Source organism: Piliocolobus tephrosceles, chromosome 2 (assembly GCF_002776525.5).
Source record: "Piliocolobus tephrosceles isolate RC106 chromosome 2, ASM277652v3, whole genome shotgun sequence".
Lineage (NCBI taxonomy): Eukaryota > Metazoa > Chordata > Mammalia > Primates > Cercopithecidae > Piliocolobus > Piliocolobus tephrosceles.
The window spans coordinates 35,306,176-35,331,858 of NC_045435.1; the positions used below are offsets into that span (position 1 = coordinate 35,306,176).

A 25,683-nucleotide genomic window follows, 5' to 3' on the forward strand; every position below is an offset into this window, starting at 1 on the left:
TTAAACTCCTTGAGGTCAGGCACAGTGGCTCATGCCTGTAATCCCAGCACTTTAGGAGGCCAAGGCAGGAAGATCACAAGGTCAGGAGCTCGAGACCAGCCTGACCAATATGGTGAAACCCCATCTCTACTAAAAATAAAAAAAAAAAAAAAAAAAAAAAAAGCCGGATGTGGTGGTGGGCGCCTGTAGTCCCAGCTACTAGGGAGGCTGAGGCAGGAGAACAGCTTGAACCTGAGAGGTGGAGGTTGCAGTGAGCCAAGATCACGCCACTGCATTCCACCCTGGGTTACAGAGTGAGACTCCGTCTCAAAAAATAAAAATAAACTAGTTAAAAGAAGAAATTGTCTTCTTTCACATGGTGCATAATCAGCACAAGTTGATATCGGTGCTGAATTTGGCCTCTATTGATTTCTGCCCTTTCCTCTCTATGTTTCTGTTATCTGAACTCCTACCTTTCACAGTCTATTTACTGTTGTCTCTAGTTTAGATACTAACCCAACTGGTCAGGAATAATGTCTGTACATACCAGTAATGAACTTTACAATGTGACTCAACCAGCTACATGAGTAAGTCTCCCCCTTGGGGGAGTTTGTGCAGTCTAACACGCAACAATAACTGGCAAGAATGAATGAAATTTCTAAGCAGAAAGAAACGAATGGCATTTCTAAGCAGAAACTACACAGAGACCCAATGGCCCAGATTCTTCCATGTCTCCAGCAAACATGAATTGAGTACCCACTGTGTGCCAAATTCTGAGCCAAAAATGCTCATAAATTTTAACTCAAATTGTCACAGCTACCCAGGAAACAGATAAAGGAAAATATTTACAGATGTCTAAACTTACTTGAAAGGTTGTTAATACTTACAGTGTAACAACGAGGTTAAAATTAGCAAGGCTTGAGACAAATAGAGGGTTTGCCTCCCACTGCTACCCTACGAAACTAGGACTTTGGCCAAATTGACTGGTTTGCTATCTTGTGGGCACCTTGCTCTTCTGTCTCTACTCCCTAACTTTCCCTTTCTCTTTACCTGGAATGTCACCCACCCCCACCTCACTCCCACACATATCCACCTCCACTCTATGTATCAAACCATACACATCCTGCAAGACTTACGTCTTCCCGCCTCAGGACTCCCACAATATTTAGTCTCACTACTGTGGTATAATTATGTGGGAATGCATCTTAGTTTCCCTACTAACACAAAAAATCCTAGAATACAATAATCTCCCTTACATATCTTTGTATGCCTCAAAATGCATATTGAACCATTTAATACATTTTTTATTTACAGCAGAAATGCATGAATTGATGAATTAAATGTTGACAGCTGTAGATCGCTTTTCTCAAGGTGCTTCAAGTGCAGAAGCCCAAGTGATTGACCCACACGCTTACCTTTGTGCTCCTTCCAGAAAACCCTCAGGGAGGTGAAAGACCCATGTTCAGCTGTGTATGGCACCAAAGTCTATAAATAGTTTCTGGGAGTCATTGTGGGCTGTGGTGAAGCGCGTTGACTCTAGAGTATCTGGAGTCCACACACACCAAGGTCTCTAGCCTAGCTCTGCCACTTACTGGTTGTGTGACCCCAGGGAACTTAATTGACCAATTTAAGCTTTAGTTTCCTCATCTGCAAAATGGAGCCTCCTCACCTTTCTTCTTTTTCTACCTAATTGAGTTATGAGAATTAGATGCGTGCATGCAAAGCACCTGGTAGAGTGGCACACACCTGGTACAAGGAAGTAAATGCTAGTCCCCGTTTTTCACTTCCCCTCAGGGCACTTTTCTATTTGCCAACTATTTCTTTGAAGATAATAAAATATTCAGAAAATGATAGTTTTTAAAAGCAACCTACAGTCCACATGGGAACCAACCACTAACTCTGGCCATGAGTTTACCCTTTGGGTTTCCACTTGTCATGGCCAAGGGCAGTGAGGGCTATGCCAGTGACCCTCAGTGTGCTTTGGCCCTGCCCAATCACCACCTCAGGTCCACCCCTTGTGCTTTCCACCTTGCGGGGGCTCAGTCCACCACTCAGAAGGATGCATTCTGCACACTCCTTGCCTGAAAGAACTCCTGAAAGGCACTGACCATAGCACTGGAAGGCTATATTCTTTTCCTTCTCTATAAAAGTTATGTGATTACTAAGCTCAATAATCAAATGTCCTTCATTGCTAAAGGATTATATGGCTTTGGTTTGGTTCATTTGGGAACAAGGAGGCAATACGCAATGGCATGGATTACTCATGTTACAGAAACTGTAGCAGTTATTTGGTAATGCTTTCAACTGTGCCTTCAGCTTGTGGGAAATCCTGAAGATGGCCAAAGACGACTCCACTGTTCGTTGCTTCCAGGGCCTGCTGATTTTTGGAAATGTGATTATTGGTGTAAGTAATGCTTATTTCTCAGGAAATTCTGCTCTTCCTGTAATCATAACTCTAGATTAATCAAAAGTAAGAGTTTAAAGGAAAATAATGCTGTAATTACTGGCTTCCTATATTTTTGCTTCATTTTAAGAAATATGTTAGTAAATATGCTAGCTAGAATTTAACCATATGTCAAAAGATCATGGTTGAAAAAATAGATATTTCCCTCCCAACTTGAAAATATAAGTATCTAAAAGGAGTCATGTCAACCACAGTCAGTGTCTAAACACTCTGACTACAAACACACTTCAGTGTTTCTTTTCTCTGTCACCTTGGTTTGATTTCCATGGGACTCTGCTGTTAAGGTTTTTTGGGACAGATGTTTGCATCTTCTTGTTCTTATACAGAGGCTAGTACCAGGGTGTAAGAATAATACAGAGGCCACACTGTGTGGGTCTGATGGCATAGAAGAACATTTGTTTTGGAGTCCAGAGCTCTTGGCCCAGCTCTCCCCGACTCCCCATATGACTCTGGCCATCACCTTTCAAGGCTGAGATTCCTCATGTATAAAATGTGGGTGTTGGCAAAGATAAGCAGCAAGGTTCCTCCCAGCTGTCATTGATAAAGATGACCAGGACCAGCTCAAATATTACAACCCAAAAGTGTGGGTCATGACATGGGGGCAGGGGGAGATCATTCTCATACCAGAAGGCATTGTTTGAGTGATTCATGCCCCACGGACATTGTGGATGGTCTAAAATTGTGTGGGTCTGTTTCTAAATAGACAGAATAACATGTGAAGGGATGTATGCAACCAGTTAGTAGGATGGAAGTAGTTGTTTGATTTTGTGGCAATGGGGAGTTTAGATTAGTTGCATAAAGTCTGTGCAGGAAAGGGAGCCAGTCTCCTACCTTCCCCGCCCTCCACCCCCTTTCCCAAAGCTGCACTCCTGATGGAGCCTACCCTTCATTTGCCCCCAGTGTTGCGGCATTGCCCTGACCGCGGAGTGCATCTTCTTTGTATCTGACCAACACAGCCTCTACCCACTGCTTGAAGCCACTGACAATGATGACATCTATGGGGCTGCCTGGATCGGCATATTTGTGGGCATCTGCCTCTTCTGCCTGTCCGTTCTTGGCATCGTAGGCATCATGAAGTCCAGCAGGAAAATTCTTCTGGCGGTAAGACCTCAAATTTCTCTGGAGTTGTCTCCCTGAGCCAATTTCAATGGATTCTTTCTTCTTTACTGAGCAATGCTTTGGCTTTCGGTGGGGGAGCAGCAAGTACCAGATGAGGGGTGAGGAGAGAAACACTTTCCCTGCAGTGAAATTGTCCACATGGAGGCAAAGATGCCCTCCACTATTGCAAGTCCAGAAGACTCCAGTACAGAGAAGCCAAAGAGGAGACACCTGGGGTGGCCTGATGAGTATTTTCCATATTGTGCTTCTACAGCTGGTGTCTGCATACACCCAGGTACAACTAGGAGCTATACAGGCCAAAGGAGAGACACAGTGAGAATTCATTCGTTAGATTTTTTCTCTTGGCAATAAGTTGTTCAAAACATTTTGATATTAATTAGGCATTAATATATTGGGATATAAAATACAAAATATGCATACATTTTTAAAAGAAAGTATAAGTTTTCAAAGATTTTTGAGCTCAAGGTTGATGATTCTGTATCATAGCCTATAGTCCCCACATTATCATCCAATCTGCTTTTCAGGGACCCCAGAAAACCTTGATAAGCATCACTGTAGAGTTAGCCTTCAGCTCATACCTGCCTGTGGGGGCTTTACCTCTGTGCATCAAGGAGAGGCTTCTGCCCCAAACCATAGACAGCAAGACCATGCCCTGCCTTTGCAGATGAAAGCAAATTTGCAGGCAGCAGAGCTGAGAAACCTCAGTGTTAGGCCTGGACCCCTACTCTCTGCCCCAATACTTAGGGCAGCAGTTTCACACTATGATGGAACATGCCTCCAATGCCCCACCCCTGAAATAAACCTTTTATTCAAATGCTGGAGGACCTCAGTTCCCCCTTTATAGACTCAGTCCAGCAACGTAAGGTGCTTCTTAGTTCACTCTTTCTTTGAACTAACCATTGTCCTGGTTCCAGCAGAATACAGAACATTTACATTCTCTGGTTCCTTAGTGTGGGTAAGTTCCAGGGCAAAAGTACCCACTTTTGGTGGGTAGGGAAAGGAATACAGGAAAAAGGCAGAGGAGACACAGGTGTTCCTAAAGACAAATTCGCTTGCATCCCAGCCTCACTTTGGGCCATCCATGTGCGTGCCTGACAGCCAGGAGAAGTGAGCTGGGGAGGCAAAGGGGCTAAAGGAGGAAACACCTCACTGTGTGCCTCCTTTCTGGAGTGTCTTTATGAGCATACAGCAAAGCTCTTGGCAAGGAGCAAGGCAGCAGCTAATACAGGAAAAAAATGTTCTGGGGCCTCTCAAGGTGTTCCTGCTGTTGACTGCAGCCAGAGCTTTATTCTGGGCTGGGCAGTGAGGGCAGCAGAGGGCCCTACTCGGAGAGCCTCCCATACCCAAAGAGGACAGTTTTCCCTGCCTGCCCTGCTGACACTGACCACAGTGCCCCTTCTCCCAAGAGTGTGTGCAAGCCTGAGGAAGGCAAAAACGGAACTCTTGCAAACAGTCCCCATCCCAGATTCAGAGGTCATTTGCTGTTCAGATATTTTCCAGCCAGAAATTTTCCAGTACTGTCATGTGGCGGCATCACGTGCACATGCACCCATGTGCCCACACACCCATGTGCCCAGGCCCACGCACACACAACACCACTACCACACACAGCAAGTGCCACTTCACTCACCTGAGCCAATGTACTTTGAGTGCAGGTGCATGTGAAAGAACACCCGGCAAATCGCTGTGCACTTGGAGGCTGCGTCTCCTCTGATGAGACTGGATGCTTGTTAGGAAGGACCCTAGATGTTCAACATGATCCAGTTCATCTTTTTCTGAACTCTGTGATTCTAAATTCTCAGCAAATTGTAAAGAAAATTTCTCCAAAATTCCAAAATTAAAGTGGATTTATGAGGCCCTATATTGTATGTGATACACTAAGACTCTCTTGGCAGGCACTGAGCATGCACATGCATGTAAATGCACACACACACACACTAGTTCATTCTCTTGTACTTGTTTTTCCCAGTTAAAATAGAAACTCAGAGAACTGGACTGAGGAAGCTCTGTATTCAATGGCTATTTGTTCTCTGGAGAAAGGGAGAGAATTGAGCTGATCAGCACCAAGCCCCAATCCAAGCCACTGATCAATGAGGGTTTGTTGAATAACTACATGAATGATTACATGATTATACGATGAATTTGCTGAAAAATCATAATTATTCGGGCAAATCGCTCCTTGACAGGTACATGTAATTATTTTATCTCATTTGTTTCCCTTCCAGTATTTCATTCTGATGTTTATAGTATATGCCTTTGAAGTGGCATCTTGTATCACAGCAGCAACACAACGAGACTTTGTGAGTACAACCTCAAAAAGCAAAATGATAATATGAATTCTCATTATATAACAACCAACATGTATTAACCCCTTACTGTGTGCCCAGGCAATCCAATATGCATGGTAATAATACATATATCACTTCACTTAATCCTTATAAATCTATGAAATAGGCATTATCACTCTCGTCATCTTAGAAAAGAAAAAAATGAGACAGAAAGGTAAAGTGACTTGTCTAAAGCGACATAGTTGGCAACTGAAAGAGCAAGAATTCTGAACTCAAACAGCCTGACTCCCAGGGCCCAAGTTTGTAATCCCCTGTGGGTTTCACCATTCTGCCATGGCCATGGGCCTTCCAGTGGGAGGATCTCTATTCTACCTCAGCTAAGACTTGCTCTCGATTCTATGTATTTCTTTCTCTCACATTCTCTGTTGCCCTAGCCTAAGGCACCCTACAATATGTGTTCCCCTGGCCTCATAGTGATTTCTTTTAACACGGGAGTCTCTTCTCTGCATGGCAACTTATGCCAACCTCAGCCAGCTGTACTTGGTGTCTCTGAGTACAGTTTTGCTCCAGGAGAGAATGCTCAGTGTCCCCAGGAACTGACAGAGAAAAATATTTTCCTCTCCTTGAAAATTAGTGTGCGGAGGCCGGGCGCGGTGGCTCAAGCCTGTAATCCCAGCACTTTGGGAGGCCGAGACGGGCGGATCACGAGGTCAGGAGATCGAGACCATCCTGGCTAGCATGGTGAAACCCCGTCTCTACTAAAAAATACAAAAAACTAGCCGGGCGAGGTGGCAGGCGCCTGTAGTCCCAGCTACTCGGGAGGCTGAGGCAGGAGAATGGCGTAAACCCAGGAGGCGGAGCTTGCAGTGAGCTAAGGTCCAGCCACTGCACTCCAGCCTGGGCGACAGAGCGAGACTCTGTCTCAAAAAAAAAAAAAAAAAAGAAAGAAAATTAGTGTGCTAACTCTCCCTCTTGTGTTGCCTCTTCTTACTATAGTTCACACCCAACCTCTTCCTGAAGCAGATGCTAGAGAGGTACCAAAACAACAGCCCTCCAAACAATGATGACCAGTGGAAAAACAATGGAGTCACCAAAACCTGGGACAGGCTCATGCTCCAGGTAAGACCTGGGGTCTTGGGGAGATGCCATTTTTATTTACTGGTGGGAGTGGGTGTTGTACACACGACTCAGTGGGACGCTATCTTTTATTCCAAGCCACGATGATTAGCTTACATTCGTTGGAATGATTTTGTCAAGAAATTTAGATTAATCATATACTCTCCCTCTTAGAACTCAGGTATCATTTACATTAAAAGAAAAATATTTTCTCTGCCCCACAGTGAACTTGAGTGATAATTACTGCCTGTTTCGCCTTTTTGGCACTTTTTCACAACCGCTGTGAGCTAGTCTTCTTCCCAAGGATCAGGCACTATGTCTTGATTTGATCACCCAATTTTCTCCAACTGGCAATCATAGTTTATGTCCATGTTTATCTCCAATGCCATCAAAAGTCCAAGTCTTCCAGAATACCCATCATCACCCCCACATTGCCCTCTGTACACAAATTGTTATCCTCTACATAACTACTAATCTGACCCAGCTTCCTCACTGGCCCCTGCTCCTACTCCACACCCCATCACCAATTTTTTACAGTCTGTCATCAGCAAACTCCCTTATAGCCATCACTCCTTCTATGAACTCTTTAGTATCTTTTTCTTGCTTCATTGGAAATTTGGCTATCTCCTGGGAGTACTGCCTGCCCTTCATTTTCCTCCCATATCCATGTACCATAGGACCTGGAAATTGGCTAGGTTCCTTCTTGCTCCCCTTGGCTGCCATACTATTTGCTTCCTCGATCTACATCACCCCTTATCCCTCCTTGTCATTACTTACTAGCCTCCTTACCCCTAGTTGTTCCCCTGCCTTCATTAGGGATTTCAATATCTCACTCACTGTCTACCTCTTCAGTCATACTCCTGACATCCCACCTAGAAACTTCAGCAGCCAGGTGGATGACTCCACAACATCTGGTCTCACAATTCCTTGTCCTACCCCATTTCAAAGATTTTGTCTTCCACCCTACCTCCACCCTCTTCCATGACCATAGCCAGCATGCCATCACCAATAACTGTGCCACTAAGAACATTCTACTCTCTGACCACTAATTTCTATTATTTATTTCATTTATTCTAATATCTCAATTCTAATAATTTTACCCCATTAGGACCTCCAATTAATTGACCACTTTTTAACTTTCTATCACCCCTTTCATGTTTTCTCTTTGCTCTTTGCCAAACCCATATTCAAGTCCAGCCCCATAGCCATTCCTTCCCTACCCTTCTCTGTTGGTCACTCTTTCCTAACCAAGCCCACTGAGTAGAATACAGCTTTTTGCTCACTCTTCATTTATACTCTAAGAGCTAAACATTGCTGAGAAAAGTCACACAACTGTGATCATTTCGATTTAAACTTGTGACCACAGAGCTCAAGTGGGCAGATAATATTTCCTAGTATATTTTCCCAGAAAATTCACTTGTCACTATTTCACATGTTCTTCCTTCATGCCTGCCACATCACTCCTCACCCTCCGTCTCAGCTGATGACCTGACCTCATATGTTTTTAAGAATATAGAAGCAATTGGACAAGAACCAGCTCATCTTTCTACCATCAAATCTACATTGATCTACACCTGTGCATTTTGCCCTCTCTCTTGTTATGACACATGGGCTGTCCTTTGTCCAGCTCTTTTGCTTCTGTTCTGCATTCCATCTCCTTTGCCCCGACAGTCTTCCCTGCTCTCATCTGCCTCATCAGTTTCTCCCTTTCATCAGCCTACATGGACATCTTAAATTGTCCATCTTATAAAAAGACTCCCTTGTCCAACATTCACCCACTCTTCTGTTCTACTACTCTTTTGTTTTATTCCACAGCAAATCTCAGAAGAGACGCCTACACTTGCGGTCCCCATTTTCATCCCCCTCATCTGCTTTCATCCAACTACAATTGGCCTCTGGCCCCACCACTCAACAAAAACAACCCTGGTCATCATTAACAATTACCTCCATCCTGCCAAATCCAATGGCCAAGTTTCTGTCCTCATCTTCTTTGACATCTTATCAGCATTTGTCTCACTGGCTACTCCCGCTTAGTCTCCTCTGCTGGGCTGTCACTCTTTACCGAAATCTGAAGCTTGGAGCACTGCAGAGCTCAATTCTGGATGCTTAACTCTTCTCTGTCTCCACTTAAATCCTAGTTTGAAATAAGCCTGGCTTAGACTTAGCCATTTTTTCCCAGAATGCAGAGTAATTATTTTTCTTAGTTAGATATTTCCCATAATATAGTGACAAAATTGTACATCCTTTAAAGATGGTTGATTTATCATCAAGCTAACTTGAATATATTCATTCTAAAAGTTCCAAGATACCCATAGTTTTAACTTCCTCCCTTTTGAAGGATTTTAGCAGAATTGATAATGAAGAAGGAAAGCTATATGAATTGTGTTTTGTCCTGTATTCTCAATTCTATCCAGAGTGTAAGGGATGTATTAATTGATCTCCCTTCCCTATGTGGAGACAGCTGTGTGTCACCAGGTTATTTTTTTCACTTTATTTTCTCCCATTATAAAAATAATACCTAATTACTCTAAAAAAAATGTTTAAATGCACAGAAAAGCAAAACAAGAACAATTACTCATAACTTCATCACTAAAATTTTTAATTTTACAATTCTCAATTTGCTCACACATCAGAATAATTATTCCTCTCTCACATTGTTATATCAAGATATTAGTACAGTATCAATCATAATTAACATTTATTAAGAGTTTACCATAAGCCAGGCACTGTATTGAGCACATTAAGTAAATTAACTCATTTAATCCTTAAAAAAACTCTATGAGATAGGTACTATATTCCAATTTTACAGTTAAGGAAACTGAGGCTTAGAGAGTGTAAGTAACATGTCAATGGCTACAGGGCTCACTAATGACTAGTAAAGTAATAAGTGTAAACATTATTTTACAAACTGTAAACTGTAAGTTGTAAGTTATCAATACCTTCAGCGGTCATTTGGGGACTTCTTAGTAAATGTAAGATATGGTACACTTTCCGTATCTTCTTTCTCTATAAAATTTCAGTTGCTACATTAATGGCTCTAGTAGGGACCACGAAAGAGAATTTTGTATCTCTCATCTGCTGACAGGACAACTGCTGTGGCGTAAATGGTCCATCAGACTGGCAAAAATACACGTCTGCCTTCCGGACTGAGAATAACGATGCTGACTATCCCTGGCCTCGTCAGTGCTGTGTTATGAACAATCTTAAAGAACCTCTCAACCCGGATGCTTGTAAACTAGGCGTGCCTGGTTTTTATCACAATCAGGTGAGTCCTCTCTCCTCCCAAGACTTGCCAGGAGGTTCTGCTGCTCTTTATGAGGAAAATATTGGTCAACTGTAGGAAACAGTCTTTCAGTAAGGAATTCTACATTCTTTTCCCTAAACCTCATGTTAACTATTTCCTTCTCTGTTAATAAACTGCAAATGCTAAACTAAGACTGATGGGGCAAATTTACATTCTAATAAAAGTAACAAAACATAGAATTGCAATAGCGGAATCCAACTTCGTTTAAATAAAGACAATTTGTACAATGTATAGAATTGGTATTTCAAGAAATATTTACATTAAACAAAGTTTTCCTCTAGTTTTGCAAAATGTAAATTGGAAGGGATGATGTGCAAAAAGAATGTTTTGCCAATTCCAAAGCAATGACTATTGCTGAGGATAAATGTAGTAATTACACATCCACATTCCTTATTCAATGGTAAAGTAGTACGGTCTTAATAAACATTAGGTTGGTGATTTGGATGGAAGGTAGTTTAAATACAGATAGTTTTTGAAAAAGTTTCCAGGCTGATGAGGATAATGTGATTACAATCATGAAAACAAACATTTATTGAATACTTACTAAATGCCAAACACTGTTTCAAGTGCCACGCATATACTATCTCCTTTAATGCTCAATAGTAGGTGCCAGTAGGATCCCTGCTTTACAGATGAAGAACTTAGATATAGAGATGCTAATAAATACCTTGCCAAGGCCACACAACTAGTAAATGTCCATCTTTTCAAAAAACCCTCTGGCTTTTGAAACACGAGTTTTCTGGCTTCAAGCACAGACTCTAAGCCAATGAAGACTTGCTAATATTCCCCAAAAGTCCTGGTGAGAATCCCCATATACTTGTAGTCAGCATCTGCTGACACTGTACACTGAAACGCTGTGCTCTGCTCAGGAAAGCTTTCTTTAAGGAAAGCTAGTTGTGTACCAGCTCATTAAATAATTGAGAAATGTCAGGCTCTTTTGTTTGGGAGTAGAACAAAGTGCACTTTCAGATTGAGGGACCTGGCACTGTTGACCACCACATACCTGGCAGGGTGACTGGACTGGAACTGGATGCATTATCCCAGAAAAGGGCATGGGAGTGATCTAGATTATTTTGCAGCAGTGTCCAAAGCAACCCTCATTGAGCTTTACTGCAACACTGTCTGGCACTGTTTTAATCAATTATATTCAGATTGTTATTAAAAATTAAATTCGCTGCTTATAATCATGCTGTGCAATATAATTATTCTCAGGACTATAAAAGGCTTTTGATATTTCAACATTGGAACTGGCTTATGCAAGTTGGATTGTAATTGTGTACACTTGATTGATTGTAATTGTGTACAAACTGTATTACCTCTTTGAAAGGGAAGAAAATAAGACATTTGTCTTCAGATAACCAGTTTATTTCATAGTTACACATTTTTTTCCTAGCACATATAATATTGTAGTTATGAGGACAAACCTGAAGCAACTTACTTTTCTCAAGTTTAGATACATGAGAAATTGAGGAAAAGATACAATGAACTCTTTTCCTCTATCTTGGGACCTCCACACCCATTTTGACAATGCTTCTAACACGTTCCCTTGCAGTTCCCTGGCCTCATCTGTTCTAACAACTCCACCTCCACTGCCTACCAACTACACATTCATCATCACTCAGCCCTACTCCTCCACCAAATTCCTGAATTCTGAAATTCCTCTTTTTGTTCCTGACATCCTGTGCTCCCTGTTTCTCAACCTCACTCATTCTGCTCCTTTGACATCATCTCTTATCTATTAATCCTTTCTGATACTCCTTAGCCAGCCTCCCAGATTCCCACACACCACCATTCTCCCTAGCCCATAGGTCTTGCTAAGTCCCCTCTTGCCGTCCTTTCCCACCAAGCAAAAGGTGCCACCCCAAGACCTGGTATACTTTATTTCTATTATTGCATTCACTACCTGGAACTATATTTGTTCCCAAGTCTATTTTTTCTGAGTCTCCTTGAGGACTATGTATTTTTCGATTCTACAGATTTGATATTTTTAGTACTTAGCATAATGCCTGGCACAAGGCAAGCACCGATGTTTGATAGATGGGTGAATAAAGAAGTGAAGAGTGAATGGTTTTCCTTTTCTTTTCTTTTCTTTTTTTTTTTTTTTTTTCTGAAATGGAGTCTGTCTCGCTCTGTCGCCAGGCTGAAGTGCAGTGGCATGACCTTGGCTCACTGCAACTTCCACCTCCCAGGTTCAAGCGATTCTCCTGCCGCAGCCTCCCAAGTAGCTGGGACTACAGGTGCACACAACCACACCCAGCTAATTTTTGTATTTTTAGTAGAGATAGGGTTTCACGTGGGCCAGGATGGTCTCGATCTCTTGACCTTGTGATCCGCCCACCTCAGCCTCCCAAAGTGCTGGGATTAAAGGCATGAGCCACCATGCCTGGCCTGGTATTTGTTTTGTTTTGTTTTGTTTGAGAGACAGGGTCTCACTCTGTCACCCAAGCTGAAGTGCCATGCCGCAATCACAGCTTATTGCAACCTGGAACTCCTGGGCACGAGTGATCCTCCCTTCCGCCTCAGCCTCCCAACTAACTGGGACTCCAGGCATGTACCACCGGACCTGGCTAATTTTATTTTTTGTAGAGATGAGGTCTCACTGTGTTGCCCATGCTTCACTTTTTCACATCCACATTGTAGGTTTTCAGGATCTACAATGCACAAATGTGCTGCTACAGCTGTGAAGACTAATGAAATTAGGGAAGTCACTATAAGCTTGGTAATAGTAGAAATTAACTAGAATTTCACACAGCATGTCAGATGCAAATATATATATTCTATGTTATGGTTTATGTGACTCAGAAATGCTATATGCAAATTGTCATCACTATACCTCAAAAATGTTATGATGAAATGAAGGAAAATCAAGTGAAGAACCACTAAATTGACTAGAATCATGAAAAGGCACTAAATGAGAAGAGGTAAAAAAAAAATGGGGCTTCTGTCTGTGAGCTTCATGAAGGCAAGGCCTACTTCTGTTTGCCACAGCTAAATGCCCAGCCAGTACTTGGTACCTGGCATAAGTGGGCTCTTATATATATATATATATATAATTAAATGAATGCCCACCTCCTGGGATTGTTGGGAGGACTCAGGAGTAGCAGATATGGGAGTGTTCTGTGAACCATCAAGTGTGTTGCAAGTTATACTGTTGTAAACATTACTTAATGTTCCATTCATTCTATAAATGTTTATTAGGTGTCTACTATGTGCCAGGCACTTATTCTAGGTTCTAGAAATTTAACAATGAACAACATAAAATCTCTGCCCTCATGGAGCTTGCATTCTAGCATGGGAGACAGAAAATAAACATGTTACCAAACAAATACATGACAAAATTCCAGGCCCAAAAAGGCCATGAGCAGAAATAAAGCAGGGTGAGTATACAGACTAGGATGGAGAAAGGGTCTTTTTCTCTGCCACCGTCAGGAAAGGCTTTGTTGAGATGATATTTGCAGAGGTCTGAATTAAGTGAGAAAATGAGACACTGGAAGACTGGGGAGGAAAGTTCTACATGAATGGAGCTGTGAGTGCAAAGGCCCTTAAGTGGGAGCAGGCCCAGCTTTTTGAAGGAGCACAAAGGAGATCAGTATGACAAGGCCAGAATGAGTGAAGGATGAGTAGAAGACAAGGATGGAGGTAGATTTTTTGTGGCTGGAACCCCCACTCCCACCCTCACACACAAATTATAGGGAAGGATCCTTCTTAGGAAAAACAATAAAAATATGCATACAAAATTAGGCACAGGGCCTTGAAAGGGTTTTTCAAGTAAGGGGCCCTGAAGCTTAAGCTCATTCGCTTTATAGAGAAACCTCCTCTAGTAGTAGGAGATGGGGTGAGAGGCGGGGCCGCATGGTCCATGGAACCAGCCCTGGTTATAGAATTTCCTAGGCATTCCCTTTGGTTCCCAGAGCTTTAGTAGAGGCTGCTCAGATGGCAGCTCTAGCCTTACACGTGTGTATCACTCCAGAACTTAGCACAGTGAGTAGGATAGAGTGTGCCACGTATACGTACTTACTGGATTGTGGCATGCATGAATGAATGATTTAGTGAATAAAAAAATTATTCTTTTGCATGCTCACTGTGACCCTTCAAGGTCTCATCAGAATCCAGTAATGTTGAAATATAACATCAAATGAGAATTCAGGGAGCATAATGCAGGGGTTCCTTTAATGATTATTAAAAATGGCAACAGGGGATCTCTGGTTTTCATGGACAGAAGCATTTTTATTTAAAAACAAACAAATCAAAAAGTAACTGCCTCCAAATAAATCACCAATAAAACCTTTGGGGAGGGAAAAATTGAATTAAGATTTTTGAATTTATTGTCCATGTATTCAGTATAGAAAGAGTGTTATGCTAAAATAGCAGTACTTTGTAGTGAGATTAAGTGATAAAGACACAAATAAATGTGATGTAGAATCATTGTTCAACAGTATTGTTTGTGTTCCCTCAGTAAAGCACTGGCTGTCCCCAGAGATGTGGAAATAGCCTGGGTATATGAAATCAGACTCTTGGGCAGTATTGATTCCAAGAGGAACCTGCTTTCCCATCAACCCCTTCTTTGCTTTCTGGTTCTTCTCACACTAATGCGGAATTGCCCACTCCTTCAGGGCTGCTATGAACTGATCTCTGGACCAATGAACCGACATGCCTGGGGGGTTGCCTGGTTTGGATTTGCCATTCTCTGCTGGACTGTGAGTATTTCCCAGCACATATTTTATCTCTGAGAAGATGATAATAGGGAGAGACCTTGAGAGTGCCACTGGTTACCTCAACCACACTAGAAAGTCTAGGAACAAAACCTCAGGCCTGAAGGCTAGTCAGGAAACTTCTGGCACTGGAGGAAGGACAGTGGGTTCCCTTGAGAGGCAAGGAGTTAACTTCCCCTACCAGGGAAAGGCTGCGCCCTGCCGACCAGCTCTTTCTTCCGGCTGACTGATGCGCAGGCGCCTTTAGAAGGCTGGAGAGCCTCTTTCCCTTGCCAGAGTTCTTAGTGAACTGCTCCTGCCGGTCTCCAGATCTTATGAATTCATTTCATCCACATATCAAAGACTGTCACCTATCTAGATGGCCCCTGCCTGACACTAATAAGCCCAGATCCTTCCAAAGAGCTGCCTCTGGCAGATTCATCCTTTCCTACTGCCCACTTTATCTGACGCGTATGCAGCAAGAGGTTGGAGCAGTGGTTCTCAGCCCCGGCTACACATTAAAACCCTGTGGGGAAACATTTTTTAAAAATTGTTTGGACCCCAACCTCTGAGACTTTGATTTAGTTGACCTGGGAGTTGAGCCAAGGCATTTTTTATTTCCCTCAGATGATCTGCTGTCAGGATTGAGAACCATTGCCTCAGAGAAGCAGTCACAAACTTTTGATTTCAGAACCCCCTTACACTCTCAAAAATTATTAAGGACTCCAAAAGGCTTTTCTCTATGTGGCCTATATCTATTGGCACTTACCCCTTTGGAAATTAACATAGAAAAATTTTAAATGTTTATTTATTTTAAAATAATAAGCCCATTAAAAATTATCACAACATATTTTTGTGGAAAATAACTATTTTTTTTGTTTTTCCACATTTCATTATGAAAATGTTCAAACATACATAAACCTTAGAAGGAAAATAACTATTTTATAATAGTGACTTTTTTGTAAATCTCTTCAATGACTAGCTAAATAGAAGACAGCTAGATTCTCATATTTGCGCCTTTATTCAATCTGTTGTAATATGTTGCCTCGGTTGAATGAGTTGAAGAAAATACATTCTTGAATTGAAAAAAATAGTGTTTTAATAATATTCACAATTATCTGAACTTGTGAAGTGCAATCTGAAGATAATTGTGAATGTGAAGAAAATCGTGAATATTCTTCAATACTACACAAAACTCCACAAGTAGTAGTTTCATTTCATTTCTTTTCTTTTTTGGAGTCAGAGTCTCACTCTGTCACCCATGATGGAGTTCAGTGGCACAATCATAGCTCACTGTAGCCTCCAACTCCTGGACTCAAGTAATCGTCCTGCCTTGGCCTCCCCAGTAACTGGGACTACAGGTGCACACCATTGTGCCTAGGGCTTGCTTTGTTGCCTAGGTTGGTCTTGAACTCCTGGCCTCAATCCTCCCACCCTGGCCTCCCAAAGCACTGGGATTATGGCCATGAGCACTGCACCCAGCCCACAAGTAGTAGCTTCTTAAAGATCAGTTGCAATTTGGAATCTGAAATTCTGTTAATGAGCTTTTCATACTCTGTTATGTTAAAAATACCAATTACGTTGGTTTGTCTTGCACTTTGCATATATCTTTCAGTCATTTATAACTCTATAACATCATAGATTGCTTATCTGGAAAAAATATTAGTTCATTGTGTTATGTAGATCTTCCAAATGTTAACTGATTTACTTATGCAATATCCAAAAAATCACATATGGCATTGATATTGCCACATCAGAAAATACCTTAAGCAATGGGATGCTATCAAGTTCATGGTGACAGCTACAAGTTTTTCAAGGTTCTGATTTTTGCTTGAAAGCTCAAATTTATCATTAGCAATGAATATTGTCAGTTGTTTTCCTTGAAGTGACAGACTCACTTTGTAAATTTTCAAGAAAATATCTGCCACTTGTCCAAGTCTGAACAACCATAGCTTGCCTGTTCGTCATTTTTTCAAGTAAAAGTGGTGTTTCCTTTAAAAAAAAAAAAATTCAGTACACAACACAATCATGCAAGTGCTTTTAAGACAACCATATTACCCTATGCAACAGACTCCTTTATCAATGAATACTTCCTTTATTGTCATGCAGAATATTTAAAAAGATGTGTACTCAAAGACCAAAATGTAATAAAATTAGTAGTTCTTACTGCTTCATTGAGGACAATCTCAAGTGAAACTGGCTTTTTAAATGTTTTTATTTTTTGGCTGGGCGCAGTGGCTCACGCCTGTAATCCCAGCACTTTGGGAGGCCGAGGCGGGCGGATCACGAGGTCAGGAGATCGAGACCATCCTGGCTAACATGGTGAAACCCCATTTCTACTAAAAATACAAAAAACTTAGCCGGTGATGGTGGCAGGCACCTGTAGTCCCAGCTACTTGGGAGGCTGAGGCTGGAGAATGTCGTGAACCTGGGAGGTGGAGCTTGCAGTGAACCGAGATCGAGCCACTGTACTCCAGCCTGGGTGACAGAGCAAGACTCCATATCAAAAAAAAAAAAAAAAAAGGTTTATTTTTTTTACTGCAAATGCATAGCAGTGAAGACACAATGACCACTAACACAGTTTAGTGACTCTGCCTTGATTCTTGCTGTTACTCCAGCAGTTTTACTTTCTACTGCTTTTACACCGTCAGTGCAAATAGGAAAACAGTGAAAAGGCAATAAGTTCTCATTATTATTCAGATAGTCTTACATAATGGGCTCCTGAACCATCCTTCAGGTGTTTACTATGTGTATTTGTCCATTTTCATAGTCCTATGAAGAAATACCCAAAACCATGTACTTTATAAAGAAAAAGAAGTTTAACGGACTCACAGTTCCACATGGCTGGGGAGGCCTCACAATCATGGCAGAAGGCAAAGGAGGAGCAAAGGCATGTCTTACATGACAGCAGGCAACAGAGCGTGTGCAGGGGAACTGCCCTTTATAAAACCATCAGATCTCACGACACTTATTCACTGTCAGGATAACAGCATGGAAAAAACCCACTCCCATGATTCAATTATCTCCCATCAGGTCCCTCCCATGGCACATGGGGATTATGGGAGCTACAATTCAAGATGAGATTTGATTGGGGACATAGCTGAACCATAACACTTGCTTTAAGAAATGTTGGCCTTTGGGAGGCCGAGGCGGGTGGATCACGAGGTCAAGAGATCAAGACCATCCTGGCCAACATGGTGAAACCCATCTTTACTCAAAATACAAAAGTTAGCTGGGTGTGGTGGCACGCACCTGTAATCCCAGCTACTCGGGAGGCCGAGGCAGGAGAATCACTTGAACCCAGGACACGGAGGTTGCAGTGAGCTGAGATCATGCCACTGCACTCCGGCCTAGTGACAGAGCAAGACTCTATCTCAAAAAAAAAAAAAAAAAAGAGAAAGAGAGAGAGAGATATGCTGGCTTAGGGGGTGATAAACTGAGTGAGGCAGGAAGGAGAGGGAAATCAACTCCTTCAAGGGGTCTTTCATGATCCCTGAACCCAACCTGTTAGGAGCTCTCACAAGATGCTGTGCACACCTCTATGATGGAACGTGTCTATGATGACGTATTTGACTGCAAAAAGCTGAGAACCAGCTGTTCTTTGTAACCCCAGTGCCAAGCACAGCATGTAATAAGAGCTCAATCATTTGTTGAATGAATGAAAGGTAACAGTGAAGTTTCTATTTGTGCCATATTAGCAGGAACTGTGGGATAATGTTTAAAGGCTTTGAGTATCTCAGAACTCCAAACCACTTGTAACCCTTGATTTTCCACAAGTATCAAATAAACTCTGTATCTAGTTAATTCCCTCTTGAAATTCAAAAGAGGGAAGGGAAGGGAATTAAATGATTAAATGTATTGAGAGCTGCTATAAACAAGGCGCCATGTCAAATATTTTTAATATTAAATCCCCACAACAGTAGCTAAGCAGGTAGCCAGTCTCCCGTCTTACAAGGAACAGAGAAATTCAGTGGGGCTCTCAAGAATTGTGCTTAATGAGAGCTTTTAAGCATGCATGTTTCACTGTTGCTTGCAAGGGGCTTTTTCTTAGTGATTAACTAGATAAACTCTGAAGCTGACTGCCTGGATTTGAATCCCAGCTCCATCACCTACTAGTTCTATGACCTTGGATAAGTTACTTCTCTGTGCCTCCATTTCTCCATAGGGTTTTGGAAGCATTAACTTCAGTTACATGGGTAACACTTAGAACAGTGCTTGATGCATAATAAGGTATTCTAATACACATTAGATCCTGTTATTTTTTCATTATCTCATTCACTGCTCTAGCTCTGGGGTAGGTAGAGATGTTACATTTATTTTATAAATGTAGAAACTGGAGCTCAGGAAATTTAAATGACTTGGCTAAATTTACCGAGGAGTAAGTGCCAGATCTAAAACAGAGCCCAAATATACTAAAATAAAACTCAGCCCTTGCCTAAGTCAGGTATCTTCAGTTCTGTGGCATTCTTCAGAGGCAGCCATTCCAGGTCACAAGCATTTTAGGAAAAAAGAGAAGTTCCCTGGGAGAAGTTTAATACTAGAAGCAAGGAATGCTTACCCCAAAATGGTGCATACGAGAAACAGGAAAGCATTGGAGGATAAGTGGCCTTGATGGCAAAAAAAAGTTTAGCACAGACGAAAAGGGCAACCCCAGAAGAGAAGGAGTCTAGGATGAGAACTGGGATCAGAATGTGGGGAACAGAGAAGCTGCCTCTGAGTGGCAGGTAATAAGTGATGCTTTGGAGCAGGATGGATTTGGTGTCACATCTGGCCCAGTGATGTTGCTTATAACGAGATTACTTTTAAAAATCTGTTGTCTAACAAAGACATGGAACCAACCCAAATGCCCATCAGCAATAGACTGGATAAAGAAAATGTGGTCCACACACACTAGAATACTATGCAGCCATAAAATGGAATGAGATCACGTCCTTTGCAGGGACATGGATGAAGCTGGAAGTCACCATCCTCAGCAAACTAACACAGGAACAGAAAACCAAACACCGCATGTTCTCACTCATAAGTGGGAGGTGAACAATGAGAACATATGGGCACAGGGAGGGGAACAACACACACCAGGGCCTGTTGAGGGGTGATGGGTGAGGAGAAGGGACCTTAGAGGATGGGTCAATAAGTGCAGCAAACCACCATGGCACACATATACCTGTGTAACAAACCTGTACGTTCTGCACATGTATCCCATTTTGGTTTTTTTTTAAAGAATAAAGAAAAACAAACAAAAATATCTGTTGTCACCTAAGCCTGAATGAACCTAACAACATTTTTTTCCAAGAATGAGGTGTTTGTAAAACAATCCCTTATTTATTTTTCCTTGTTTTTCTCTATTCCAGTTTTGGGTTCTCCTGGGTACCATGTTCTACTGGAGCAGAATTGAATATTAAGCATAAAGGATTGCCACCATACCTCCTTCCCCAAGTGACTCTGGATTTGGTGCTGGAACCAGCTCTCTCCTAATATTCCCAGTTTGTGCCCCACACTAACATGTGTGTCTTACATTGCCCAGTCAGATGGTACGGACTTCCTTTAGGATCTCAGGCTCCTGCAGTTCCCATGACTCCTACTTTTCATCCTAGTCTAGGATTCTGCAACATTTATATAGACTGTTGAAAAGAGAATTTGAAAAATGCATAATAACTACTTCCATCCCTGCTTATTTTTAATCTGGGAAAATAAATGCATTCGAAGGAACCTGTGTTACCACACTAACCCAGAGCTGTATTTGGCTAGCAATCTGCCCGTATCTCTTACCGTTATCTAAAAGAAGCTTCCAAGGCTTCTATTCATCTCAGTATTGTCAGGGGAACAGAGAAGCCAGGAAAACATTACTGAAATATACCTTTTGCATTTCTTTCTAGAGTAGCTCCCATGTATGGAGATAGGTGATTCTCTTCATGCCACCTTCAGATCCTTTTATTCTCCAGAATAATTCTTAACAGTGGTTCAAATTTTCTTTCATACCTTGCAGAGTGGTATGTGTTTAGTAGCCTCAATTCTCCGTTAATTAAAAGTGTGGGCTGGGCATTGTGGCTCTTGCCTGTAATCCTAGCACTTTGGGAGGCCGAGGCGGGCAGATCACCTCAGGTCAGGAGTTCAACACCAGCCTGGCCAACGTGGTGAAACTCCATCTCCACAAAAATACAAAAATTAGCCAGGCATGATGGCAGATGCCTGTAATTCTAGCTACTTGGGAGGCTGATGCAGGAGAATCACTCGAACCCGGGAGAGAGAGGTTGCAGTGAGCCGAGATCACACCACTGCACTCCAGCCTGGATGAAAGAGCCAGACTCTGTCTCCAAACAAACAAAAGAAAGTGTGGGGACTTCTGTGGACAGACAAGGCGCCTGTTATATATTTACTCAGTCTTTGCCCTGAATGGTCTCAGCTTGAGACCATTTCAAACTGGAGAGAAGCAAGCCAGCCAATAGAATGGGATGATTTACAGGGATTTCTGTTTACTGTCAAAATATTTCTCATCTGAACTGTTTCCATTTGTGGTCCTGAAGGAAATTCTTATAACTCAACATTTGTCTAGTCTTATAAATAAAGAGAGCTTTAAAATCTGTTCACTTTCATTTTTACCAATGTCGTATATGAGTCTAACAAAATAGTTTTCCAACAGAAAAGCCTAAAGCCTGGGAATTAAAGTGGAGGAGGTAGAAACTGCAGACACAGGGTGTGGCTTCCTGCTGGATGCTGGCAAACCCCGCCATACAGTTGAAGGGTGGGAACTTCTACGCTCACTTTTACTTTTTGCTCCTGCTACACTTACCCCAGAAGCAGTGATGAAACTAAGGCTCTTCAAATCCTTTTCCTCTTGCAATTGGAAGCAGTGGAAACCTCGCCAATGCTAACTGCAGAACTGTGTGTCCTTCATGAAGAAAACATACCTGTCACTTTGGCGTCCTGCTCCCAGCTGACTCAGACGCAGGCAGCACCCCCATCCCATGTCCCCACCAGGTACCTGTGAGTGAGGCTGAGCGGTGGGGCAGCAGAGGGACAAGGATTGGAGGGGACTTGCCTTGGTTGTAAAGCAGGTGCAGGAGCCCAATCCCTGATTCCCAGGAGAGGGAGCCAAAGGTCCATGTCCTGACAGCACAGCCAGCTCTCCTCTCCTTGACCCCCTTGTCTCTCCTGAATGAAGATCATGGGATATCGAGATAAATGACACCTGTGCTTGGCTGAAAAGGTTCTCTCTGTGGTCCTTGAGAAGATGGAAGGAGAGGGAAGGAACTTCCTCTGGGCAAAGCTTTGAAACAGCCGTGCTCTCATCTCCCTCCCCACACTCTCCCCTGTGTATTCTGGTGCCTTTTGCTCCACCACTCACTGGGCTTCCCAGTGCCCTCATCTCCCCACTGCCTAAGCAATTCCTGCCCCAAACCCACTCCCACCTTCCCTTGCAGGGCTTCATGCTCCAAGATTCTCTCTACATGCAAAATTCCCGTCTTATGATTGGATCTCGGCTAGGTCAGGGGAAGGCCTTTTTGGAAACCAATTCATACTAAGGAGTGGGTGACAACTCATCTCCACTCTCTCAATCTCTATGACATGTTCTTGATAACTGAGGTTGATCTCTAGTTGGTGGATTCCAGCACAGCAGTGGCAGCGTGAAAGAGCCATTGTGGGACAAGATGGCTCACCTGCTGCTCCTTCAATCTTATCTCCTGACTTCCTTACCAAGCAATAACTAAAAGAGAAAGGGCCTTCAGTGAGCCCCTGCCCCCTGCCCCCTCTCCAGGTAGCTTCCTTCCTGGAGCCTCAGCCTCCTCCTTTATAGAAGGTGCAAAGTCTGCTGTAAATGGAGGTAGGCTCTGCTCCTTCCAAAAAAAAAATGAGGTCCTAAACACAGGCACCCACTATGTCCTGGGGCTCCAACACTTGAGGAGGACACACTTTTCAGCTAAGACAGAAACGAGGTCTGAGGATCACCCTGCAGAGTCCGGCCATTCAGGACTCCTGCGCTTCCCTCTACAGGGCTCTCCTGTTTTGACCTCAGGACAGTTTCTGTTCTGCCCAATTCCTGCTCCCATCTCCATCCACCTTCCCTGAAGGCCCAGCCTTGCCCCTCTTCCTTCTGGCTCCAGGGACTGGAAGTGGCCCCAAGCCAATGCTCAGGCAGGCCCAGGCTCAGCCCCAGCCCCAGCCCCAGCGAACCAGGGAGGCAAAGAGGAGCCAGGCGGCTTGGCTCTAGGGACCTGGCAGCTTGCTGAGCATGAGACAGGCCCAGACACAACTCTCTTGTGAAGTTTCCTTCTTCAACAGTTGGCCTGCTTATCAGGTGGGCAAAGAATAATTATACCTAACACCAAAAATGTGTCAGGCTAATTTGCGCAAGTTTTACTTGATTGCAACACCAGGCAGGTCATCATGCTCTCTTGGCTGGCCATCTCCCTCCCTAGATTGCTCCACAGGCTCCTGGCAGGCAGTTTGTCATTTAATGTTTACAAGCCCACTGCTCCTACTTGTCAGCCTTGTAGCTTTTCTTTGTCTACATCAGCTGGAATAAACAGGAACTGCTTCTATTTTAAGTAGAAGATCAGATATTTTCTGGCTACCCATAAAGGAAAGGAATACTAGTCATGTGAACTTGAAAATCTAATCTCCTCTCAATCTCACACCCCCACCCCAACCAATCTGACAACCTGTGTTGTGGTTGAGGAATTAGAAACTAAGCTGGTTTCTCCTTTCTATTGATGGAACAATTTCCTTTCTCCTTCTGGGTCTAGTATTTCCTCTAATGCCTCTTCCAGTTCCTTCTCAGCTTGCATAAGTGAGACCGAATCAAAGAAGAACCCCAAAGGAGGGTAGCTATAGACTATTGTGTTTGCTATTGTATTATAAGGCTCAAGTGGCCAGATTCCATGAAGGGATCCAGAAACATTGCAGAGAAAGGCAGCCTTGCCGAGAAACACAGAGATCCCATCCCCTTCTTCAACCAACCCTTCCCCCAGCACACCCTCCCACTCCACATTGTTAAGACACAAATAGCCAAATCCTGGAGTTTGGAGAAATGGTACTGTCATGCCCTGCTTTCTAGAGGTTTCTACCCTGAGTTCCTCTTGAAAAAAGAACAGAGCAACAGAAGCTGGTGAGGCACTCACAATTAGGCTCAACTATTCTCCCATTAGACATAAACAATCTCACCGAATACCAGCCTCATAGGGTCACTCTGAGACCATGATAAAATGAGGCACGCCAAGGCCACTGCATAATTTTGTCTACGCACAAAAACAAGGTCACTGTGCCACCCACAAATAACCAAACACCTGCTTTCTTGGCTAAAATTAGTGACTGCTATGTCTTCCCAATTACAGCTTTATTCTCTTGCTAGTCTCCCTCCCAACAAATAAAACTTACTGAAATACACAACCACGGACTTGGCCCTGCTTTCTGATAATATCCAACACAGCAAACCCTTTCTTGGATCCTCCCCAAATGACCCAACCAAAGCCCAAATGCTGTAATAGTTCTAACTCCCTTCTACTGAGTTGCTTCATGGATCCCCCATGGTGTGTTCTCACTCACTTCAATGATTGCAACTAGTCACAATCCCAACTTTTTTTCCAAATAGAGCTCTTGAATTTATTCCTCCACTGAAATTTTGTACCCTTTGATCAACTCTAACCCAATTAATTTATCTGCAATGTGTTCCTGGCGGGGGGTTTGGCTGAAAGACATTGCCACTCTCCAAGTTAGTTTTCCCATCCTTATTTCCTCAAGGAAATAAGGTTTGTTTATTCCTTCCTGGTGTAGGTATATTTACTTATCCATCACCATGAAGTGGTTAAGAACATGAACTTTGGAGTCAAAGTACTTGGCTCCAAATCCCAGCTCTCTGACAAGTCACTTAGCTTCTTGGAGCCTGCTTCAGAAAAACTGGTCTCTCCTCCCACAGGACTGGGAGGATTCAGTAAGATACATAAAGTGTGCATCAGCCTATAAGAGATGCCAATCAGGAAGTTATATCAGGGAAACTGATACAGAGCGAGCACTTAAGTTTATTATGTCCCACCCTTCACCAACCTCTGCTCCAAGCCCCCACATCTCTCTCTCATTCTTTCTCTCTCTCTCACACACACACACACACACACACTCCACACATGGGCACACAAGGTTTGATAATTTTATTTAAATCTTAAAAATTATCAATGGAACAATGGAGCCTTTACCTGTACAGGTGTACTTCCTAGGGGTGGAATATATTTTTAGAATGATCATGCCCTCTCAGCAAGTATAAGATGGTTATGCATATACAAAAAAATCAACGATGGTAGAAATAGCATAAAATATGGAAGGCACTAAGGATAGAGGGTTTTTTTTTTTAAGTTATAGAATGTGATTGGTGAAAAGGAACTTATGAAATGTACCTGAATATGCTTCATCTTGCAGAACATGTTAATGGTTTTTGGTAGGGACTGTATATATGAATAGGATTGGGGAAAGTGAATTTCAAGTCTGGGAGAAAATGTTTTTTATCTCACTCAAGTCCATTCACAGAGCATTTTGGGGCTCCCAGGAAATCTATCCATTGGGGCTTGAGTGGAAGTGACGGGGGTAAGGGCAGAAAAACTAGGGAGGGAGTTGGGGACAAAGTTCTGAGAGCAGCTGAGAACAGGAATGCACTTTTCAGGGTCCAGCCCATACTAACCCTCTGCAGGAATTCCGACAAGGACATACATTCAGGAAAATTACTGCAAAGAATAA

At 42.7% G+C, this 25,683-nt stretch overlaps 1 protein-coding gene across 2 annotated transcripts in view; it reads left to right on the forward strand.

Annotated features, from left to right (window-relative positions):
• UPK1B (uroplakin 1B) overlaps positions 1–21,542 on the forward strand; it is a 32,338-nt gene extending 10,796 nt beyond the window's left edge. Inside the window, exons 1-7 of one of the 2 annotated variants that reach the window (XM_023210987.2) lie at positions 2,293–2,383; positions 3,344–3,544; positions 5,788–5,862; positions 6,847–6,969; positions 10,052–10,231; positions 14,884–14,967; positions 20,313–21,542. In XM_023210987.2, the coding sequence (XP_023066755.1) occupies positions 2,315–2,383; positions 3,344–3,544; positions 5,788–5,862; positions 6,847–6,969; positions 10,052–10,231; positions 14,884–14,967; positions 20,313–20,363 (783 nt within the window). In that variant the 5' untranslated portion in view covers positions 2,293–2,314 and the 3' untranslated portion in view covers positions 20,364–21,542. Of the gene's footprint in view, positions 1–2,292; positions 2,384–3,343; positions 3,545–5,787; positions 5,863–6,846; positions 6,970–10,051; positions 10,232–14,883; positions 14,968–20,312 lie in introns of those variants that run through there. The other variant, XM_023211005.1, reaches the window with a different exon arrangement.
• Positions 21,543–25,683: the final 4,141 nt, after the last annotated feature.